Source organism: Papio anubis, chromosome 10 (genome assembly GCF_008728515.1).
Source record: "Papio anubis isolate 15944 chromosome 10, Panubis1.0, whole genome shotgun sequence".
Classification (NCBI taxonomy): domain Eukaryota; kingdom Metazoa; phylum Chordata; class Mammalia; order Primates; family Cercopithecidae; genus Papio; species Papio anubis.
In genome coordinates this window covers 43,463,556-43,487,012 of record NC_044985.1, presented here as the reverse complement: position 1 = coordinate 43,487,012, position 23,457 = coordinate 43,463,556, and the positions used below count along the sequence as shown (strand labels likewise).

The 23,457-nt window shown below is 39.1% G+C and overlaps 2 protein-coding genes across 13 annotated transcripts in view; both read left to right on the top strand.

The window, feature by feature from the left end:
* Nucleotides 1–17,697, top strand: part of LY75 (lymphocyte antigen 75) — a 97,577-nt gene extending 79,880 nt beyond the window's left edge. For 2 of the 5 annotated variants that reach the window (XM_031651812.1, XM_031651809.1), the window contains 6 exons: nt 812–1,038; nt 2,280–2,448; nt 6,832–6,981; nt 8,931–9,053; nt 10,415–10,582; nt 12,310–14,201. In XM_031651812.1, the coding sequence (XP_031507672.1) occupies nt 812–1,038; nt 2,280–2,448; nt 6,832–6,981; nt 8,931–9,053; nt 10,415–10,582; nt 12,310–12,488 (1,016 nt within the window). In that variant the 3' untranslated portion in view covers nt 12,489–14,201. Of the gene's footprint in view, nt 1–811; nt 1,039–2,279; nt 2,449–6,831; nt 6,982–8,930; nt 9,054–10,414; nt 10,583–12,309; nt 14,202–16,898 lie in introns of those variants that run through there. The other 3 variants (XM_031651810.1, XM_031651813.1, XM_031651811.1) reach the window with 2 other exon arrangements.
* Nucleotides 17,698–19,331: 1,634 nt separating this feature from the next.
* Nucleotides 19,332–23,457, top strand: part of CD302 (CD302 molecule) — a 45,865-nt gene continuing 41,739 nt past the window's right edge. For all 8 annotated transcript variants that reach the window (XM_021924342.2, XM_021924339.2, XM_021924346.1 and 5 more), the window contains exon 1: nt 19,332–19,441. In XM_021924342.2, coding sequence (XP_021780034.1) covers nt 19,375–19,441 — 67 coding nt within the window. In that variant the 5' untranslated portion in view covers nt 19,332–19,374. The remainder of the gene's footprint in view (nt 19,442–23,457) is intronic.

The window sequence follows — 23,457 nt, the reverse complement described above, 5'->3', positions numbered from 1 at the left end:
TCTTGAACTCCTGACCTCAGGTGATTCCCCTGCCTTGGCCTCCCAAAATGCTGGGATTACAGGCGTGAGCCACTGCACCTGGCCCCAATTTTTAAATTTATTCAGTTATTTATTTATACCCTCATCATTGTGGGGTTTTTTTGTTATTTGTTAGTTTGTAGTGCTTCCATACTTTCTCCTTCTTTTTGTTCTTAATTTCCTCCAATCTTCTAGACCTAGTATAGGTTCATGGTTATTTATTTTATACTTTGGATTATAATCTAACATACTGCATTCTGTAATATTTTGCTCAAGTCTTTCCGCTTTGGCCTTTGGTAGCTCTTTCACTTGGCTCCCATGTCCCTTGAAATAACCTCATCATTGTGGCTTTGTTGTTTGTGTTTGTTTTAAGCACTTCCTTACTTTCTGGTTACCTTATTTCTTTTTAGTCTTAATTTCACCTAACCTTTGAGACCTGGTTTATCAAGTAGTCTTCCTGACTCCTCTCATTCAAATGAATCTCTACCAATTTCACAGTTCCTACTGGTTAATAATTTTGCCATCATTTCAGCCATTGTTTCTGTCTCCAACTAATATGTAAGCTTCTTAAATGAAAGAAAATGTCTATGCCTTTTAAAAATATCAACCAGAGAACTTTAAGAGCCTAAGATATGTGTCATAGCAGTAAGAAAAATAAAATATGCATTTGACCTCCCTTATTAATAAGAAACCCAGTTTTATTTAACTTTTCAAATGATTGCATGTTGTCTCATCCAAAAGGTATATTTGAAATAATTTAAATTTTAATCACCAGTGCTTTTAATTATTATAGTTGACTACAAAGAAGAATATAATACTACATTGCCACAGTTTATGCCATATGAAGATGGTATTTACAGTGTTATTCAAAAAAAGGTAACGTGGTATGAAGCGTTAAACATGTGTTCTCAAAGTGGAGGTCACTTGGCAAGCGTTCACGACCAAAATGGCCAGCTCTTCCTGGAAGATATTGTAAAACGTGATGGATTTCCACTATGGGTTGGGCTCTCAAGTCATGATGTAAGTCTTGCTTTGCTTTCCAGAAACTTTTCAAATGTGTTATTTTGAGGGTTAGAAATCTGAACGTAAAGTATTAATACAAAGTACAACAATAGATGAAGTACTGGGACTCCGTTTGCATAGCATGGTGCTTTCTTACCTTTTACAACATAGAACAAATAGAAAATTTTGGTGCAGAATGCACTAGGGCAAATGCTCAGGCCATCCCAAGGGCCCAGTGGATGAATATCTCAACAACACCTCTATAGCCTAGTTGGGACAGACAAATTGGAAAGCTGGTAAAAATGAAATAGCATAGAATCAGAAAACGCTGAGTTTCAGTACCAGTAGTGGATCTTCTATTTATATGCTGGGTGATCATGAGCAAGTTATTTAGCCTTTGCAACCTTATTTCCTCATGTAGAAAATCAGGGTAATAATAATTTCATTGAGACTTTAACACAAAAGTTTATACAAGTTACCATCTAAAATTCTCCACATGGTTAGGACTAATAAATGCATACTTTCTTCCCACTTTTCCTCTAGAAAATTGCACTACTTAAGATTAATTCTGCTAGTAAACACATCTGTGCCACTATTTCAATCATATTATTTAATCATTTATGTACTTACAATAAAGCCTCGTATACAAAAAATGGTTATCTATTGAGACTAGAGTTGTAGTTCTAATTTAAATAATCTTTAGAACAAAATTTAGGGCAAAATTTTTTAAAAGGATAGCAAGTTAAGAGAAATTCAAGGAAAACTCAAAAATAGTCTTCCCATTTTGAGTTTCTTGGGAAGTGTTTCTCTTTTCTAGCTCCCTACTGCTTGATGTCCTCTGTAGTGTGAAAAATGTAGCCAGAGACACAAAACACAAAACTATATAACATAGAAAACAATATTCAGAACAATATGAAGGTTGGGATTATAAATTTGTCATTGTGACAAATGGAAGCCATTTGCATGTTGTTTAATTTCAAGTGTTACGTAAACTCATCCTTTAAAAAAATCTAAAGACCAGGTATAATAACTCTGTCTCTAAGTTTAAAGTTCTCCATAAACGGTGCCAGAGCAAATGTCCCGAATCAGTGCATCAGAAGTCAGTCAGACCTACAATAATAGTAGGTTCAGACCTACAATACTGGAAGCAAATAATTAATATTCCATTATAATATTTCTTGAAGTATGTATGTTGTTCTTTATATTCTTTTTAAAGTCATACATCTGGGTTCAGATTATCTCTATTATTCTTACAACAGGGAAGTGAATCAAGTTTTGAATGGTCTGATGGTAGTATATTTGACTACATTCCATGGAAAGGCCAAACATCTCCTGGAAATTGTGTCCTCTTGGACCCAAAAGGAACTTGGAAACATGAAAAATGCAACTCTGTTAAGGATGGTGCTATTTGTTATAAACCTACAAAATGTAAGACTTGAATTTCAGTAACAGTACATTTACTAAAATGTGACATAATTTATGCACATAATTAAATGCTCAGTGGAATTTTTATTTAAAGATTTATTCACAAATTATATGAAAATGATTTTGATACTTTGTAAATGGAAACAAATACAATATAAGCACTCGGGGAATTTGTTCCCAAAGACTTTCATTTGTTCTGTCACCAGGTAAATTCTACCCTAGAATTTGTGAATTCTAATTTCACTTAGCAATGTTTTACAAAGGCTGAGATGCTTATTTCAAAAAAGGGTCCCACACATATAAATTTGGGAAACACGTCATGTGATTTATCATATTAAAGGTTCTTATCTTTTTTTTTTTTTTTTTTTTTTTTTGACAGTGTTTTTTGCTCTGTTGCGCAGGCTGGAGTGCAGTGGCATGAACATGGCTCACTACAGCCTTGACCTCCTGGGCTCAAGCAGTCCTCCCACCTCAGCCTCCTGAGTGGCTGGGACCACAGGCACGTGCCACCACACCCAGCTAATTTTTAAAACATTTTGTAGAGATAGGGTCTCACAATGTTGTTGAAGCTGGTCTTGAACTCCTAGGCTCAAGCAATCCTCCTGTTTCAGCCTCCCAAAGTGCTGAGAGTATAGGTGTGAGCTACTGCACCCGGCCAAAGGTTCTAAGAGAGTTTCTGTAATAATGAAGTCTGTTTAACCTTGTGTAACCAAGCATTTTCCAAACTTACATGATCCTTAAAATTTAAGGGAAGAGCCCCTTCCATTAGAGGCTGGACTTAGGGTCACCCCTGGTGGATAAAGCATGAACCTTGAGGAAGATCACAAAAAAAAAAAAAAAAAAAACTGCCAGAGGCTGCAGAGGCCTGCAGGATAGGCAGGGAGGTGGTGGCATTAGTTTCCAAAGCCTCTGGTTCTCAGTGCTCACCATGTTTTCTGCTCTGAAGAATCTTGAACGGCAGATTCAACATTTGGTTGAACAGATTCAGGCAGAAGAAGATGTGAAAACTTTAGAGAAGCAGGTTAATAAAAGAAAGGGAGAATGATATAAACAATGAGGAATCAAGGTACAATCAAGAGCTGACTTCTCAGTTGTTAGGCACAGAAAACAAATGTAACTTTTTAGAACAACAATTGGAATACATGAGAAATAAGGCATGCAGAAATAGAGAAACAGACTTTATGGGATAGAGAATGATAAGATGACCAGACGTAAGTTCTGTGCTCTGCCAGGTTGAATAATGCCTCCTCCCCAAAGATTGCTGTCCAGTCAGAACCTTAGACTGTCACTTTATTGAGAAATAGAGTTTACAGATGTAGGTAGTTGAGATGAGGACATACTGGATTATGGTGGGCCCTAAATCCAATGACTAGTGTCCTTATAAGAGGGAGATACAGACATACAGAGGGAAGAAGGCCACGTGATGACAAAGGCTGAGATTGCAGTGACAGAGTGATAAGCCGAGGATTGTTGGCAACCACCAGAAGATGAGAGGGAGGCACGAGACAGATTCTCCATTAGAGCCTCCAATGAGAACCAATCCTAACCCCTTCAATTCAGACTTCTAGCCTCCAGAACTGCGAGAGCATACATTTCTGTTGTTTTAAGCCACCAATTTTGTGGAATTTATTATGGCAGCCCAAGGAAACTAATACAAGAGCTAACTTTAAAAACTGGATCTTCAAAAAAACCAGAGAATAACAAGCATTAGTGAGGATGTGGAGAAAATGGAACCCTTATGCATTGCTGGTAGGAATATAAAACCGTGTAACCACTGTGCAAAATGGTGTGGCAATTCCTCAAAAGCATATACATAAGATTACTATGTGATCCAGCACTTCAGGTATATACTCAAAACATCTGAAAGCAGGGATTCAAACAGGTGTTTGTCCAACCATGTCATAGCAGCATAATTCATAATAGCCAAAGATGCAAGCACCCCAAGTGTCCATGGATGGACAAATGGGGAAGAAGCCTTAAAAAGGAAGGAGGTTCTGATGCATGCTGCAACACAGATGAACCTTGAAGACAGTATGCTAAGTGAAATAAGCCAGTCACAAAAAGACAAATACTCTATGATTCCATTTATATGAGGTAGTACCCAGAGTTCTCAAATTCATAGAGACAGGAAGTAGAATGGCAGTTACCAGGGACAAGATGGAAGGGAATATGGGGAGTTATTGTTTAGTGGGTATAGAGTTTCAATTTTGCAAGATAGAAAAGTTTTAGAGATGGATGGTGGTGATAGTTGTACAGCAGAGTGAATGCATTTGGTGCCACGGGACTGTACACTTAAAAATGGTTAAGGCCAGATGTGGTGGTTCATGCTTGTAATCTCAGCACTTTGGGGGGCTGAGACAGGTGGATGGCTTGAGCCCAGGAGTTCAAGACCTGCCTGGGCAACAGAGTGAGACTCCATCTCTACAAAAATATTTTTAAATTAGCTGGACACAGTAGTGCATGCCTGTAATCCCAGCTACTTGGGAAACTGAGGCAGGAGACTCTATTGCACCCAAGAGTTTGAGACTGCAGTGAGCTGTGATTGCACTACTGCATTCCAAACTGGGTGACAGAATAAGACCCTGTCTCTAAAAACAAAACAAAACCAAAATGGTTAAGATGATAAATTTTATGTTATGTGTATTTTACCACAGTTAAAAAAAATGGATCTTCTTGAACAGGAATATAACACACTTACCACGATGCAGGCCCTTCCAAAAAAAAAAAAGAGTTGGAAGCAAAACTTCATGAAGAACAGGAAGAAAAAAAAATGTATGCAACCTAAGAGACCCCAGTTGCAGACTATACTAGAAACAAATAGACCAAACATAAGGCATTTACTTATGTTGCCAGTGTGAGAAATAATTAAAAAAAAAAAAAAGAGTCAAACCCTTCAGAAAAGTTCCCTATCCTCATGATGCCGTGATAGCCAATGTTCAAGAAGTTTTGCATTAACAGTTGAGCCCAGTGCAACACTAAGTAATCAGCAATATACCTTTGCCCAACCATTTTCATCAGAATAGAAAATATCAAACAAGAACTTACTAGTAACATTTCTTTTCAACGGCAGCATTAATGAGGAGTTGTGAGAAGTTCTATAGATTGTATAGATGAATTTGGCAAATGCATTTTGATCTGCAGCAGCTGGGAAACTTACCCAGGAGTCCAACTGCTGAACTGAAGACTTAGTACTCAAATTGGTAGCATTAGTGAGAAGAATGGAGGCAAACGCCAATCAAATAACCAAAGTTCAAAAAGATCAAGTCTGGTTTCTAACAGAAGACAGAGAAGCAGCAGAAGGAACCAAGGGCCACTAAAGAGTCTCTTGATGATGAAAGAAACAGCAGCCGCCATCCTCTAATCACAGAGACCACAAGTAAGGACTCTGCCAAGCAGAGATTTGGATAAAAAAACAGGAAATGCCTTTACTTACTGAAGGACATACAGACCATACAGAATGCATCACAAAGCAATAGTCTGGGTTGAGATTACTGACTGGTACCAGGTCAGATATTTGATTCAGATAATCTGTACCTCACTAATACAACATTGACAATTTACTTTCCAGTTTTCATATGCTCTTCTGTTGGAATTAAAAACAGGTGTTAAGGGGCAAAAGCTGCATTCCCCAGGCTGCTTCTGTTACGCAGCACAATTAAAAATCAATTTAAATGGAAACCAGGGGCATTTTTAAGAGCTAAGAAGCCACTCCTAGTCTTTTTTTGTTTGAGTGATGTTGTGGTGCTGATGTATTACGCTTTGTAAAACAAATTAGCAATTTAAAAAAAAATTTTAAAAAATAGTTCTTTTATGACTAAGTAAAACTAGATTTATTTCGATTATCAAAATAAAAAGGAATCCAAGGGGCTAAGCACGGTGGCTCATGCCTGTAACCCCAGCACTTTGGCAGCCTGAGGAGGGCAAATCACTTGCGGTGAGCGAATCACTTGAGGTGAGGAGTTTGAGACCAGCCTGGCCAACATGGTGAAACTTCGTCTCTACTAAAAAAAATAAATAAACAAAAAAAGGAATCCAAAGAAAGAAATAATTGTAATTATTATTTCAGAGTAGTTTCAGGTCTGCTTGGCCTGTCTTTACTTCTTTTTCTAGTCTTTCTCATTGTTTTTACTTTAGTCCAAATCAGTCTTAGAAAGCTAAGGCATTTTCTGCTTCTATCATCTACGTTTTTTAAACGGTATCCCAAAAAGTTAATTAAAATATGTATTTATAGAGTGTGGGCTGTGGCTTTCTCTGGTATGAATTAAATGCTTCTTAACCGCAAAAGCAACAGTTCCAATCAGGGACATTGAATTAGATTTTGAATTAGACATTGAATTAGTCTGTTTTTTCCATGCATTGTTATAACTGTGTCTAACATTTTTATAGCTAAAAAGCTGTCCCATCTTACATATTCATCAAGATGTCCAACAGTAAAAGAGAATGGGTCACGGTGGATCCAGTACAAGGGTCATTGTTACACGTCTGATCAGGCATTGCACAGTTTTTCAGAGGCCAAAAAATTGTGTTCCAAACATGGTGAGTTAAAATTTGTTGATTTTCTTATGACTCAATAATTTTTAGAAATGTTTGTTAAGGATGTAATTTGAAGCAATGGTTATATTTTTGAAAATATTTTTAAAGCACTTTCCATTTCTAATAGCACTATAAACTAATTGCCCAGTGGTAGGGAAATGGTTAAGTATCTTATGACATAGGAACTCAATGAAATATTGGAATAGCCATTAAAAATGCCAGTAATCCCAGCACTTTGGGAGGCCAAGGCGGGCGGGTCACGAGGTCAAGAGATCGAGACATCCTAGCCAATATAGTGAAACCCTATCTCTACTAAAAATACAAAAATTAGCTGGGTGTGGTCGCACACACCTGTTGTCCCAGCTACTCGGGAGGCTGAGGCAGGAGAATCACTTGCACCCAGGAGGCGGAGGTTGCAGCTAGCCGAGATGGCGCCACTGCACTCCAGCCTGAGTGACAGAGCAAGACCCATCTCAAAAAAAAAAATTATCAATGTTAATAATAAGTACATGGAAACTAGTAAGTGGGAAGAAGTAGAATTTTAAAGTGGTGGCTGGGCGTGATGGCTCACGCCTATAATCCCAGCACTTTGGGAGGCCAAGGTGGGAGGATCACGAGGTTAGCCATTCAAGACCAGCATGACCAACGTGGAGAACCCTTGTCTCTACTAAAAATACAAAAATTAGCTGGGTGTGGTGGTATGCACCTGTAATCCCAGCTACTCGGGAGGCTGAGGCAGGAGACTCGCATGAACCAGGGAGGCGGAGGTTGCAGTGAGTCAAGACTGCGCCACTGCACTCCAGCCTGGGTGACAGAGCAAGACTCCATCTCAAAAAAATAATAAATAAAATAAATAATAAAAAATAATAATAAATTTAAAATAATAAAATAAAAGTGGCTAAGTGAACTGCTAAGCAAAACTACTGACGAATTGAAATGGTTTTACCTATAGCTAGACATGCTTAGAAAAAAAGAATTAAGAGGTAAAATTTTTGTAACGTTAACTAAGTAGTAAATAAAAATTATAGTTGTTCCACTGCTTGGTTATTAATACATAAGCTTAGCCTCACCAGGGTAACAAATCAAAGTAGTATGGTTGTCCATCCGTTCTGCAATAGGATTGGCCGCATCCTCTGACCACCACAAAGGACAGGGATTTTTGCCTTCAGATTTAGCTATTTTAGAAAGAGTAGCAATGATCGGCTCTTTCCCATGACAAATTTGATCCATAGTCAAGCTGTAAAATGACTTCTAGGGAAACTACCTAGAGTATTTCAAAGACCAAAATTTGTTTACCTGCTTCCTTGGGTAGCAAATTAGCCAGGTAGATGGGTGGCATTTATCTAATTTATTCTGATAACCATTGTAGAGACACTTGACTGATTGAAAAATCTTCTAATTACTGGGAACTTTTGTGTGGGAACCATTGGGTGTTATACCTGTATACACATGATGGGAACTGTTGTAAGCTATATGTATGTTTTGAAAGTCAGAAACCTTTTTCTCCTAAAGGAGAAAACAGAGTGGTTTACTGTAAAAATAATATGTAGGTTAAGCACTTCAGACTTGGAGGCATGAGGGTCTGGGTTCAAATTCCAGCTTCCACATATCCTAGCTAAGTGACATTGGGAGGTTATATAACTCTTTCTCTTTTCTCATCTGAACAGTGAGAGAGGGCTCATGGGTAGGCAGTTCCAGGGCCAAAAAAATATTGACAGATAAATAGTTTGAAGAAGCACAAAATTTATTTATACATGTTTGGAAGTGATTTTTTTTGGAAGTACTTATAAAATTTTGACCTAAATACCAGTTTTTAAAAACTGTCTCTGTGTAAGGCTTGAATTTATCAATGATCTTGTTAATAATATATATATTTTTCAAATGGCTAGTTGAGAATAAACTACTTCTCTAGTTTCCATAAAGCTAATTGAGAATTTGTTTTCCTTCAACAGATCAGTCTGCAACTATCGTTTCCATAAAAGATGAAGATGAGAATAAATTTGTGAGCAGAATGATGAGGGAAAATAATAATATTACCATGAGAGTTTGGCTTGGATTATCTCAACATTCTGTTGGTAAGTGAAATAATTGTATGTGTAGTGTGCAAAGAGAGTTCTAACTCATCCTAAATAACAAGTCATCCTTGCTAAAGAATGTTAAGCGATGGCTAATTCAGGTGCCTCTTATGGATAAATAAACTAGGTCGCTGGCTGTTCTGGACGGTTATAAATTTTGAATGAATCCATGAGTTAACTTAGCAGTGATGGAAACCACTAATGACACAGAAAATCATGTTTAATAAAGTAGAATCATTCTAGAGGCTTATTTCTGGGATCCTTGGATCAACATCAGGATATTTTCTTCTCAGCAATGTCTGTGTCCCCACAAGGAGCCCATGCCTGCCTTCTCTTAGAGTTCTAGTGTCTGTCACCGCGTGGATTTGCAGCTTATAACTTTGTTGTTCAGACAGTTATCTTCTTGTTATTCCCTTCTCTCTAAGAATATTTTTTACCATTGGTTAAAATTAAATCTTAATAGTAATCTTTAAAAACTGGCTTAGTGTTAGGTTGATGCAAAAGTAATTGCAGTTTTTCCCATTACTTTCGCGCCAACCTATAAAATTGCAGATAATTGATTCAAAGAAAATTTGTGGAAGGATTTTTTAATAAGAAATAGTAGATATAGATAAATGCTTCTTATATTATTCCAAAGTTATTTCATACCAATATTATGTAAATAGGGTTTGGGTGAACTTGGAATTGGTAGAAATAAATTAAGAGTACAAATATGACAGAAGAGAAAGTTTTTTCACATTTTATGCAAAGTTGAATTTTAAATTATTAAAATGTGAATTCTAAAATGTTAAGTACTTGTCAAAAAATACAAGGATTCCAAGTTGTCCAAATGAATCCTAAATCGTGTTTATACTGTCACCACAAGGTGGTGCCACTTCAGCTGGAAAACAAAGATGAAGTCCTGGGGGTGGTGTGGGAGAAGGGTGGGGATGGAGGTTCCTGCACCCTTCGTCTTCCACCAGCATGTCTTTAATGATATGACTTTTTAAAATTAGACTAGGGGAAGTATATGGGTCCTTAGAAATCTCTCCCTCACAAAATAAATGTGCAAGTATTCTACACTTTAATCGAAACACCACATTCTCTATCTGTGTTGTCCAATAGAACTTTCTACAAAGAGAGAAATGTTCTATATCTGCACTGTCCAATATAGTAGTCACTGGTCACATGTGGCTCTTGAGCACTTGAAATGTGAGTAGTGCAACTGAAGGACTGATTTTTTTTTCCTTTTTAATGCATTTTATTTTAACAAGTAGCTGTCATATTGGACAGCACAGTTCTGATGAGTTACATGAACCCCATGCTTGTAACTTACTAGTTTAGTGTCAGTAAACATAGTTATATTTAATTTCTTTCTTCAGACCAGTCTTGGAGTTGGTTAGATGGATCAGAAGTGACATTTGTCAAATGGGAAAATAAAAGTAAGAGTGGTATTGGAAAATGTAGCATGTTGATAGCTTCAAATGAAACTTGGAAAAATGTTGAATGTGAACATGGCTTTGGAAGAGTTGTCTGCAAAATGCCTCTGGGTAAGTATGGAACCTGTCCTTAGGAAACTTTTTGCAGAACAGTCAGGAAATAAATGCACAATCCAATTATGTACAAAATTCTGTACTTGGTCTTGAAGTATTTAGTCCTTAAAGTATATCCAAATATCTTGATTAAGTCATAGAGATTTCCCCCTGAAAAATAGATTACAAGGGACAATAAATGCACAAGATGACTAGGACTCCAGTCTACATTTCATATAATTCTTTCCTAAGAAAAACAGAAGTTGCCAGGGTATTAGGGAAGTAATTTCTTTTAAAATGCTCTTGAGATGTATTTTATTCTATAGTTTGATTATATAAAAGCTTAAAGGTCTATTTCTGCAGTTAATTTGCTTCCTTTCTTCCTAATCCTATAAAACTCATGGTTAATTTTAAAACAATGCAAAACTGGATTTAGTTATTGAAAACATTCAGGGTATCTATAAAAAATCATAATTTGAACTTTCATTATGAATTAATACATAAAATTACCATTAAAATATTATATTAACTTCATTTCTGGAGAAAGAGCTCCAAATTTTTCACAGTAACATTTTTAAAGATCTTGCATAAAAATTTTGCTTCTGGTATGTAAATATTAGATAAAACCTCAATTCTAGGTAATCAGTATCCATGTATACACACATTGAGTCAGTAAACAGAGTGTCTACTATATGCCATGCCCTGTTTTGCACACTGGGATGCACCTGAGAACAAGACAGATAAGGTATCTGTTCTCACAGAAATTACAATCTGGTGAAGAAAGAGAAGTAAATAGGTCAATTTTTTAAAGAGAGGAAAATATCAAATTGTTATAAACTCTATGTGATGGAGACTAGGTGGATAGCTACTCTAGGATACCAGGGAAGACGCCTAGAAGCAGGAGACATTGAAGCTAAGATCTAAAAAATCAAGCCAAGCAAATATCAAGGGAAAGGGCATAACAGACAGAGGTACCAGTTGGAGCAAAGAGCCTAGGGCAGAATGAGTTTGCTGAGCGCTCAGGGAAGAACTGACAGGTAGGTGCTAGACATACAGAGCTTTGGAAGCAAGGCTTGAGTTCTGGTTTTATTCTGAGTGGAATGGAAAGCAACTGGAAGATTTGGGGGTTGGGTGGGAGCAGAGTTAGGTTGTTGTAAATCAAAAGTTCTATGTTGGCCATTTTGAGTTATCCATAGAGGGATGAGATGTGTAATGTGCATAGCAATGGTGTGTAAAGTCATGGAACAGAGCGAATCCATCTGGGCAGCATGCAGATAAGGGGCTTGGAACAGCAGCTGCACTAAATGAACTCATCTGAGAGGCTTAAATCATTTTGAAGCAAATAATACTTTATTTGGCCCCAGGTAAGTCAATCACAAAAATTTATAGCTTTTAGCGATTTGCTATCAAAGTAGGATAATATACAGGTGGTGATATTCCCAAATTGGTGTTAGGAAGGGAATGTGAGAATAATCACAGCACATTAATGTCTTTGGAAGAAAATTCCTATCTCAATGAAGAGGATTTGAATGAAAAGGAAAACACATTTGAAAAGAAATCACTCAAGTGTTTCTTTTGATCTGATGATGAGTTTGAATTCTATGTTAGTGCTATGAAACAATCAAATTTATTATGTCTGTACACAGCTTACAGGTTTACGTGTGTGACACAACCCATAATGTATAAAATCAATAATGATCACTTTTGTATTCTCTCCTCCAACATCAAACCTTTTCCTGTTCCAGGCCCTGATTACACATCAATAGCTTTCGCAGTTGCCACACTAAGTATCTTAGTTCTCATGGGCGTACTGATTTGGTTCGTCTTCCAAAGGCACCGTTTGCACCTGGCGGGCTTCTCAGCAGTTCGATATGCACAAGGAGTGAATGAAGATGAGATTATGCTTCCTTCTTTCCATGACTAAATTCTTCTCAAAGTTTTCTAATTTGCACTAATATGTTACAAAAAATTAGTCACTTAAAATGTCCCAGTGTCAGTATTTACTCTGCTTCAAAGTAGAACTCTTAAGTACTTTTTCAGTTGTTTAGATCTTAGGCATGTGCTGGTATCCACAGTTAATAGCCTGCTAAATGCCATGTTTATCACCCTAATTAATAGAATGGAGAGGACTCCAAAGCTGGAACTGAAGTCCAAATTGTTTGTACAGTAATATGTTTAATGTGCATTTTCTCTATATGAATGTGATTGGTAACTAGGATATGTCTATTTTAATAGAAGTTTTTTTTATAAAACTTCTTAGAAAATTAAAATTGGCATATTACTAGGTGACATGTCTACTTTTTAATTTTTAAGAGCATCTGGCCAAATGCAAAATTAGCACCTCAAAGTAAAAATTGAACTGTAAACTCTATCAACCTTGTTTCAAAATAGTCATTTTTAGCAATGGGGAAAAATAAACAATAAGACATGCTTACTTTTTAATTTTAATTTTAATTTTTTTTTTTGAGAGTGATCTCTCTCTGTCACCCAGGCTGGAGTACAATGGCGTGATCCTGGCTCACTGTAAATCTTCGCCTCCCAGGTTCAAGCGATTCTCCTGCCTCAGCCCCCTGAGTAGCTGGGATTACAGGTGCCCACCACCATGCCCGCCTAATTTTTGTATTTTTAGTAGAGATAGGGTTTCACCATGCTGGCCAGGATGGTCTCGAACTCCTGACCTCAGGTGATCCTCCTGCCTCGGCCTCCCAAAGTGCTGGGATTAGAGGCATGAGCCACCGCACCTGGCTTCTGCTTACTTTTTATACAGCAAAATGATTCCTCTTGGCAAAATGCTTCTTATATTATTCCAAAGTTATTTCATACCAATATTATGTAAATATGAAGAGTTTTTTTCTGTTTATAACTGTTCATAAAACAATGACTTTTAAAGATTTAGTACTTAACATTTTCTGAAGTGTGGGAACATTATTTTTAGATTGAGTAGGTACCCTGTAGCAGTGTGCTTTGTATTTTCTGATGTATTACATGACTGTTTCTCTTGTAAAGAGAATCAACTAGGTATTTAAGATTGATAATTTTGCAATTTATGTACTTCACATAGCATGTCAACTTTGGACTAAGAATTTTGTTTTACTTTTTTTACACGTGTTAAACAGAGAAAGGGTCCATGAAGGAAAGTGTATGAGTTGCATTTGTAAAAATGAGACTTTTTCAGTAGAACTCTAAACCTTGTGATGACTACTAACAGATTTAAAATTATGAGTGATTAAGAAAACATTGCTTTGTGGTTATGACTTTAAGTTTTGACACCTAGATTATGTTCTTAGTAATAGCATCCACTGGAAAAGGTGAATGTTTTATTCAGCATTTAACTTACATTTGTACTTTAGAGTATTTTTGTATAAAATCCATAGATTTATTTTACATTTAGAGTATTTACACTATGATAAAGTTGTAAATAATTTTCTAAGACAGTTTTTATATAGTCTACAGTTGTCCTGATTTCTTATTGAATTTGTTAGACTGTTAGACTAGTTCTCTTGTCCTATGATCTGTCTACAATTTTAGTCATTAAGACTTTCCTCCAAGAACTAAGCCAAATTGATGTGAAAAGCACAGCTGTATATAATGGTGATGTCGTAATAAAGTTGTTTTATCTTTTAAGTAAAAGTAAAAATGCTGGAGTTGATCCTTATTGAAAAAAAAAATCTCTAGATTGGGTTTTTTATGTTAGGCATACAGTACAAGAAATAAATTGACCACCAATTGTGAAGCGAGGCATTTGCTAAGAGATTTTGTGTGCATTTTTTAGAGAATAAATAGGCTAGGGGTAGTGGCTCACACCTGTAATCCCTCTTCACACTTTGGGAGGCCAAGGCAGGGGGATCATTTGAGCCCAGGAATTCAAGTTCAGCATGGGCAACAAAGCAAGACCCCATTTCTACAAAAAATAAAATAATTAGCCAGCTGTGGTGGCACCCATGTGTACTGCCACCTACTCAAGAAGCCAAGGCAGGAGGATCCCGTAAGCCCAGGAGTTTGAGACTACAGTGAGCTATGAACGTGCCACTGAACTCCAGTCTGGGTGACAAAGCAAGACCCTGTTTTGAAAAACAAGTCGATATTGATCCAATTGCTGAATACTGGAGAGGCAAAGTCAGATAAAATTGGATTCTAGGAATTAGGAAACCAATGACCATCTTAGCCAATGGAAATGTAGCAGAGTGGTGAAGCCAGAATCCAGATGGAAGTGAGTTTAAAAGTGAAAGGGAAGGCCAGGTGTGGCACCTCACGCCTATAATCCCAGCACTTTGGGAGGCCGAGGTGGGTGGATCGCTTGAGGTCAGGAGTTTGAGACCAGCCTGACCAACATGGTGAAACCCTGTCTCTGCTAAAAATACAAAAAAAAAAAAAAAAAAAAATTAGCCAGGTGTGGTGGTGCATGCTTGTAATCCCAGCTGCTTGGGAAGCTGAGGCAGGAGAATCGCTTGAACCCAGGAGGCAGAGGCAGTGAGCTGAGATTGTACCATTGCACTCCAGCCTGGGTGACACAGCAACACTCTGTCTCAAAAAAAAAAAAAAAAAAAAAATTGAAAGGGAAATTAGGAGATGAGGAACATGAGATTTCAAGAAGTATGATGGAGACAGAAAGGAAAGGGACTGGGCCAGAGTGGAAAGAAGGGTTGAAGAAGGGTTTTTTTCTAAAGGGGAAAGAAAGAGGTTCACAAGTTTAGAAGCTGAGAGGAAAAACAAAAACAAAAATAATGGACAGAGAGCAGCTGATGATGCAGTGGGGAGAGGGAATCATTAATGGAAGATCTTGGAGAAGATAAAATGAGAGGCGCAGTCCTAAGCAGAAAGAGGAACTGGTTTGGGTGGGTTGGGGAAGCATGCCTTCTTCTCTGAGGCCACAAGAGAAGAACTGCAGATAAGCATTTGAAGGTGTTTGTCTGTATGTAATGGTCTCCCATTTTCTTGTGTACTAGAAGGCAAGGTCTGCTGAGAAAGATTGGTAGCAGATGGGGTCTTTTAAAAAGTTTAAAAATTTTTTAGAGACAGGGTCTGGCTCAGTTGCCCAGGCTGGAGTGCAGTGGTGCAACTCTAGCTCACTGCAGTCTCGACCTCCAACATTAATTTTTTTTTTTTTTTTCCTAGAGACAGGTGATTTCAATGTTACCTAGGCTGCTCTCAAACTCCTGGGCTCAAGTGATCCTCCCACTTCAGCCTCCCAAAGTGTTGGGATTACAGGCATAAGGCACCACACCTAGCCTGGGATCTTAGCTTGAAAAGAGTAATAAATTTGAAATACTCAATGAGAAAAATAGGAGAGGACACTGACTAAGGTAAAATCAAATACAAGGATTGCAGAAGAGCAATAGAGGGCCCAGATGAAATTAAAAGCCATATTGTTTATAGTGACAGCCATCGGGAGTACTGACTGATTTCCTCCACCTATCCTCAGTTGACTTCAGTAAAGTTGAGGAAAAAGAGAGCAAGGGCCGGGCGAGGTGGCTCATGCCTGCAATCCCAGCACTTTGGGAGACCAAGGCGGGCAGATCACTTGAGGTCAGGAGTTCAAGACTAGCCTGGCCAACATGGTGAAGCCCCATCTCTACTAAAAATACAAAAAACTTAGCCAGGTGTGGTGACGTATGCCTGTAATCCTAGCTAGTCGGGAGGCTGAGGCAGGAGAATTGCTTGAACCCAGGAAGTGGAGGTTGAGGTGAGCTGAGGTAGTGCCACTGCACTCCAGCCTGGGCAACAGAGTGAGACTCTGTCTCCAAAAAAAAAAAAAAAAAAGCATGAAGAAGAAAGCGGAGACCACAGGTTCTGAGTTGGCCAGGTGAGCACACCAGAGGAACAAGGGGACAGAGGATGTGGTATCCCAGCTGGGTGGAGAAGGGAGAAAGAAAAGGCTGAGAAAAATGCAGGCAAGGGCCTGAAGTCTGGCATGAGTCAAAAGAGGACGTAAGTTGGAGTGAGAGTGAAGGAAAAATTAAGGGTATGAGGTGTAACTGGAGAGTAAATTGGAGAGTGAAATATAACAGTACCCACATACAGGCAATAAGTAGTCTATTTCATCAGATTAGCATCAAAAATGAGGCAGTGTGCACCAGAGTTAACAATAAAATAATAAAATTTTCTTTAGTCCAAATGACTTAAAATGACAGTGTTAAAATAGGTTTTGCCTTAAATAGATTGATTCATTAGGATGTCAATTCTATTGGTAAATGTAACCAGTATTTGAAAAGTAGCTTAACACAAAGAAAACCACATTGATAAAATATACTTTGGTGCCTGAGGTGGGTTGGAAGAGATAACTTTCACAATTACATGATTGCTTAGAACTGTCCATTTTTACTTCTGTAATTAGGAAGGCAAAAGAGTCCGGAATCAAGATGTGTCAATATTCCAACGTAGAGTACCTTTGGAAGGATTCGCTCTGGTCTGGAGTTTGGTATATAATAAACCCATTATTGGCAGCCTGAGAAGAAGAATGGAAGTAAATAAGTTAAGCAAGACCTTAATACTTTGGCAAAGGGGCAGAACCTGGAATAGGTGGGAGAGTTCAGCACAGGACCTGGGCTCTGGTTCATTTGTTAGCATTCTCTGTGAGCCCACAGGGAATCACATCCCTTCTTTGGGTCACTCAATTTCCTTACTAGTAAATGAAGATGACCCCTACCACATCTAACACTCTATGACTCTCCTTATAGACCCCGTGGGTCAAATTTCCTTGGTGTAACCACTCTGGATTATCAGAAGTGTGGAAAGGGTTAGATTTTATTTTTTTAAAAAAGAGTAATTTTTGAGCAGTTATAGATGTATACAAAAAATGTAGCAGAAGGTATAGAGTTCCCGTGTACCTCTTTACACATACCCCAGTTTCTCCAATTATTAACATCTTGCATTAGCAGGTACATTTGTTACAGTGGATGAGCCAATATTGACAAATTATTAACTAAAGTCTATTGTTCACACTAGGGTTCATCTTTGTTTTGTGCATTCTAAGGGTTTTAACACATATATAGTGATACACATCTACCATTACAGTATCCTACAGAATAATTTCATGGCTCTAAAAATCCTGTGTTCCATCTATTCATTCCCTCTTTCTTCCCACCCCTACCCCTGGCAACCATTTATCTTTTTACTGTCTCCATAGTTTTGCCTTGTCTAAAATGTCATATAGTTGGAATCATATAATATGTAGTCTTTTCAGATTGGCTTCTTTCTCTTAGCAAAACATATTTAAAGTTCTTCCATGTCTTTTTGTGGCTTGATAGCTTATTTGGTTTTAGTACTGAATAATATTTTATTGTTTGGATGTGCCATCGTTTATCCATTCACTTATTGAAGGACATCTTGGTTGCCTCTAGGTTTTGGCAATTATGAATAAAGCTGCTATCAACATTCATGTGCAGGTTTTTGTGTATATGTAAGTTTTTAACTCATTTGGATAAATACCAAGGAGTTGTGATTGCTAGATGGTATGGTAAGAGTACATTTAGTTTTGGAAGAAGCTTCTAAACTGTCTTCCAAAGTGGCTGTCCCATTTTGCATTTGCACCAGCACTGAATGAGAGTTCTTTTTGCTCCACATCTTCGCCAACATGTGATCTTGTTAGCGTTTTTGGATTCTGGTATCTAATAGGTATGTAGTGGTATTTCATTTTTGTTTTAATATACAATTCAGCAATTACATATGATGTTGAGCATCTTTTCATCTATTTGCCATTATATAACTTCTTTGATGAGGTGTGTATTCAGATCATCTGCCCATTTTTTTTAACTGGGTCATTTGTTTTCATGTTGTTGAGTTTAGACTTGATTTTTTAGAACTCTTTTGCCAATGACATGCGGCTTAAACAAGCACCCTTGCTTGACCCTGGCTGGTGTTGTCCAGAGGCCCTCATGAGTGAAGTATAATTGCACAGTTTATGCATACATTGTAGCAAGCATAGCTTAAAGACTCTTCATCCAGGAGCTGGTAACAGAGAAAAGCTGTCGAAAAGACATAGTTCACTGAAAAAGAGTCTTTGAAAAGGAGGATTCTGGCCAGTAGATCCAAAGGAGAAGGCTGGCAAACGCCACCTTAACCAAGTGATCCAAGTTAACATCAGTGATGAGACATCGACATCTTGTCCTTCTCCAGCAGGTACATCACTTCTGGGGTACTCTTGCCAAAAAAGCGCAACCTGAATCCAATCAGGAGGAAACGTCAGACAAAATGAAACTGAGGGGCATTCTACAAAACGACTGGCCAGTACTTTTTAAATGTGGTTTGATCGTGAAAGAAAAAGAATGACAGAGAACTGTCCTAGATTAAAGGGAGACTAAGGAGACACGACATCTCAATGCAATGTATGATCCTGGATTGAATCCCAGAACAGAAAAGGACCCTTAGAGGGGCAATTAATGAGATGCGGTAAGTGCTGTAGATTAGCTAATCGCATTATACCAGTGCGAGTGTCCTGTGTTTGATCACTGCACTGGCGTTATATAAGATGTTAATATTTAGAGAAGCTGGCTGAAGGGTTACGGAAATCTCTTGTGCTGTTTTTGCAATATTTTCGAAAGTCCTAAGTTATTTCAGTTCAAATTAAAAGTTTAAAAAACAAAAATTAGAAGCTCCAGAAGGCCGCGCGCCAGCTGCTCCTGTGGGACGGAGCACACAGGTCCTCCTGGTGGGAGCCCCCCGTGCCGTTCACGCTCCGCCCGGCGGGCATTGAACCCGCACCCGAGAAGCACCGCCCCCGCTCCCGCCCCGCCCCGCCCCGCCCCGCCCCGCCCGCTCCGCCAGCTCCGCTCAGGCCGCGCCACCCCTGACGCCCCCCGGCACCCGCCGTCATGCCCCTGGCCGCGCCGCCCGCGCTCCTGCTGCCGCTGCTGGGGCTCGCCGCTGCTGCCGTCGCGGGTAAGCCCGTAAGCCGTCCCTCGCCGGGACCGCGCGCGACCGCCTTCGCCCCCTTCCCAACGCACACTCTTCGTCCTCGCGCACCCGAGGGCATCCCGCCCTTCCCTGCACGACCGTCCCCCGTGGGTCCTGGCTCCGGGTCACCTCTCACCCGCCTGCCCTCGGGGAGGGGAGGTGGCCGAGAATACGGGAGGGCCCTGTCTTCCTTGGAGTCCACATCCTCAGCGCAGACCCCACTCCGCGGGGAGGGAACCCCCAAATTAGGCCGATTGGCCGGAGAACTGAGGGACTTGGAGTTGCACGACGGGCGCCGTTTCAGGGCCATTTCAGGCTGAAATGAGAAGCGGGGACATTGGCGGCGATTTCCCCAGCTGGTGCGCGGCCGGGGTGGGGTTGCTGGGATGGGGGTGGGGGCTGGAGGAAGCAGGCCCTCTTTTGCAAGCAGGGCTGTTTGTCTGGTTGGTTGGTGTTCAAGTTGTTGAAACAGGAAAACAGTTCAGCCAAATAACCCCTGGATGGAAGAGGAACGGGAACAGGCCAAGCTTGGATTTCACTGAAATCAAGGGGTTTTAAAGTTCTAGTCTGCTGTTGTGCAAGTGACATCTGAAAAATCACACACGTGACCACTCACTCACAAAATGACTTGTGAGGAAAATGCACAATTCTATTGACTGGTTTTTTTTTTTTTTTAAAAATTTCCATACAAGCATGTCAAAAATATGTGGATGGGGAGACTGGAGAAGGGAGACTTCCAAAAACACCACTGACTGAACAATTCCGGGAATTAAAGAGCAAAATAAACAAGAACTAAATTAGTACTTGTGTGGGCTTAAATAAAGTGCAAGAGATTTAAATAAAATGCAAGAGATTCCCCCCCAACCCTGGCCCCGAATTTCACTGCCTTTTTATAATAAGTGCCTGTTCAAAGTCTGCTGACAGGAATATTTCAGTGGACCTCAGTGCTGGAGGCAGCAGCAGCTCAGAACTTGCATACAAACCCAAGGTTCCTTTCTTGAAAGCTTTTGTGGACCAGCATTTATGACTGGTTATGCCACTTGCTGCCTATCAAAGGGGCAGAAACAAGATGTGCCCATGTTCACACTGTTCAGACTGGGAACATTAATTTTGTCTAAGACAAAGCTGGGCTGTCTCTGAACCCTTCTTCTGCACACCCTCATTTTGCAAGCCAGTAACATCTCAACTCTCATGTAAACCACCCTCTGCGAGGCTGTGCATTTGTACTTTAGGCTAGTCGAATTTTCTTGTCAGATTTTTCTTTCTTGTCAGACTTTTAAAGAAAATCAGTTTCTAGATTTTGGTATGTCTCTTCTTCAGTGAAGCTGTTTTGACCAGCAATAGAGGGCAAATTTCCCTTTGGAAATTTTTGTGTATTTCCTTTGATAAGTCCAGTGTGGATCAATAGGCTTTTCAAGAGCTTTAGAAAAGTGCATGATGAATAAATTAATGTTGTTAATTAATCAGCTTCTCTCAGTCAGGAAGCTTTAAGGATTAATTTAGAAATGAGTGTGAGCTTTGACCTAGCTAGTTAACCAACTTATCTGCACTTCAGTAAAACAGAGATAATACTTACCTCACGGGGCTATTGGGAGCATTAAGTGGAAACTCCACGTCTAGTCCCTGTTACAGGTGTGGTTCATCTTGATTTCCTTCCCTTTATTCTCTTCATACAAAATGAAGGGTAATTGTTGCAACCAGAAAACATATGAATACCACCTTATGTGTATTGGATGTTTATGGTTACTGAGCACATTCATATACATGCTAATGTTATAGGGCTGAAAAACTAAGTGTGTTTTTCATAATACTTTACAAATCTCCCATCCAAGCAAGATCAGGGGTCATATTTGGCTTAGAACTAAGTCAAGAAAGAGTTTGTTGCTGAATACCAAGATCTTAATAGAAAAGCTCTTATGATGTTGCATAATAAATATGGGTATTGCATATAAATGTGATATTGAAATGGAAATCATTGTTATTTTCTGTCATTCTGGAGGTTATTAGTGAAGTGATCTTATGTTGTTCTTTGCTATTATTTTGAAAATCACAGTGGACAAAACATTCTTTAAATTCCTGAGTGAAAATCCATGGCATCTCTTTAAAAAGTTTTTCTGTAAGGGTGCTTAAGCACATAGTAGATGATCAGTATGTGTTTATTGGTCAGTGGTTTCCTATGCCTGGCATGAGATAACAAGCATGTTCTGAGTAAGTCCTCATTCCATGATCATCATGTGGATCAGAATCTAGGGATTTTGAATTGCCATGTCCTACAAGCCTTAGATCAGGTGCCTCTGCCTTCTTCCCTGATGTCATCTCTTACCACCCTTCCTGTCATTCACTCTGTATCCATGGAGTAAACAGTATCTGGGTACTCCAACGCCTCTGGTCCTTCTGTGCACACCACCTTCCTGCAGTCCTTGGCATGGCTGCCCCTACCTCCACCATTCAGATCTCTGTTCATATGTCACCTTCTCCAAAGCCTCCCTGAACACCCACATTCTCCATCACATCTCCATGTTTTATCTTTTCCAAGCCTTTCTGAATGCATCGTGTTTATTCATCTGTCTTGCTTGTTGCTTCTCTTACCAGAGGGAAGCTCCATAATAACAGAGATTTTACCATCTTGTGGATTTTTGTTTTGTTTGATTTGTGTACCTGCACTTTATTCTAAGTTATAATAAAAGGATGAAAAATTTAGGTGAGTTATTTAAAAAGTAGGTGGGATAAGTGGATTGCAATTTTTTTCAAATTATATTAACTCTGCTATGCACTCATTTCATAGATTGAATTCAAAGCCTTAAATCATCTTAATCTACTGATGCCACCTTTTCTTTCTTTCTTTTTTTTTCCAAGATGGAGTCTCACTCTGTCACCCAGGCTGGAGTGCAGTGGTGCAATCTCGGCTCACTGCAACCACTACCTCCTGGGTTCAAGCAATTCTCCTGCCTCAGCCTCCCGAGTAGCTGGGATTACAGGCATGCACCACCACGTCTAGCTAATTTTTGTATTTTTAGTAGAGATGGAGTTTCACCATGTTGGCCAGGTTGGTCTCAAACTTCTGACCTCGTGATCTGCCCACTTCAGCCTCCCAAAGTACTGGGATTACAGGGGTGAGCCACCGTGCCCGGCCTGATGCCACCTTTTCTGACTCTTGTGTATGGCACAGTTATGTTTCAGAGGAAATTATCTCAGATTAAATATTAGAGTATTTTAAAATAAATTTTGAAATGTTAATGTTTATTTTTCTTCCAATGAAAAAGTGAAATTACAATTAGGTATTATTTCAGGACTTCTTTTACTGTTGAGAATCTTTTAACAATTTGCTTATGTGTTGAAAACTAGTTTTGCAGCAAGATTACTTTCCATAATTTTTATTGTGCATATCAAGTATTTCATTCCTTTTGTTGGTTTTTTTTTGTTTTTATTTTTTTGAGACAGGGTCTCACTCTGTCACCCAGGCTAGAGTGCAGTAGTGCAATCATGGCTCACTACAGCCTTGACCTCCTGGGGTCAAGTGATCCTCCCACCTCAGCCCCCCAAGTAGCTGGGACTACAGGTGCATGCCACCATGCCTTGCTCTTTTTTTTTTTTTTTTTTTTTTTTGTAGAGGTGGGGTCTCACTTTGTTGCCCAGGCTAGTCCCGAACTCCTGAGCTCAAGTGATCCTCCTACCTCAGCCTTCCAAAGCTCTGGGATTACAGGTGTGAACTGCCACGCCTGGCCTGTTTTAGATTTTGAGGGCAAATCTTGAGACCGAATCTTTAAAAAAATAGACCAGTGATGCCCAAAGAGAAAGGTACAGATTAACAATGGCACACCCTTCTGTGAAAAAATATTATTCATAATCCTTCTGAAGAGGGAAGTGATGGGAGAATATGGAGATGCATGTCTTGAAAGCTAGATTGGGAAGAGTGATATGGAGAGGGGATGGGGTGTCAGAGTGCCTCAGTTTCTTTGGGATTCAGAGAGATCTTGCAGCTCAGAGTACAGCCACAGAAT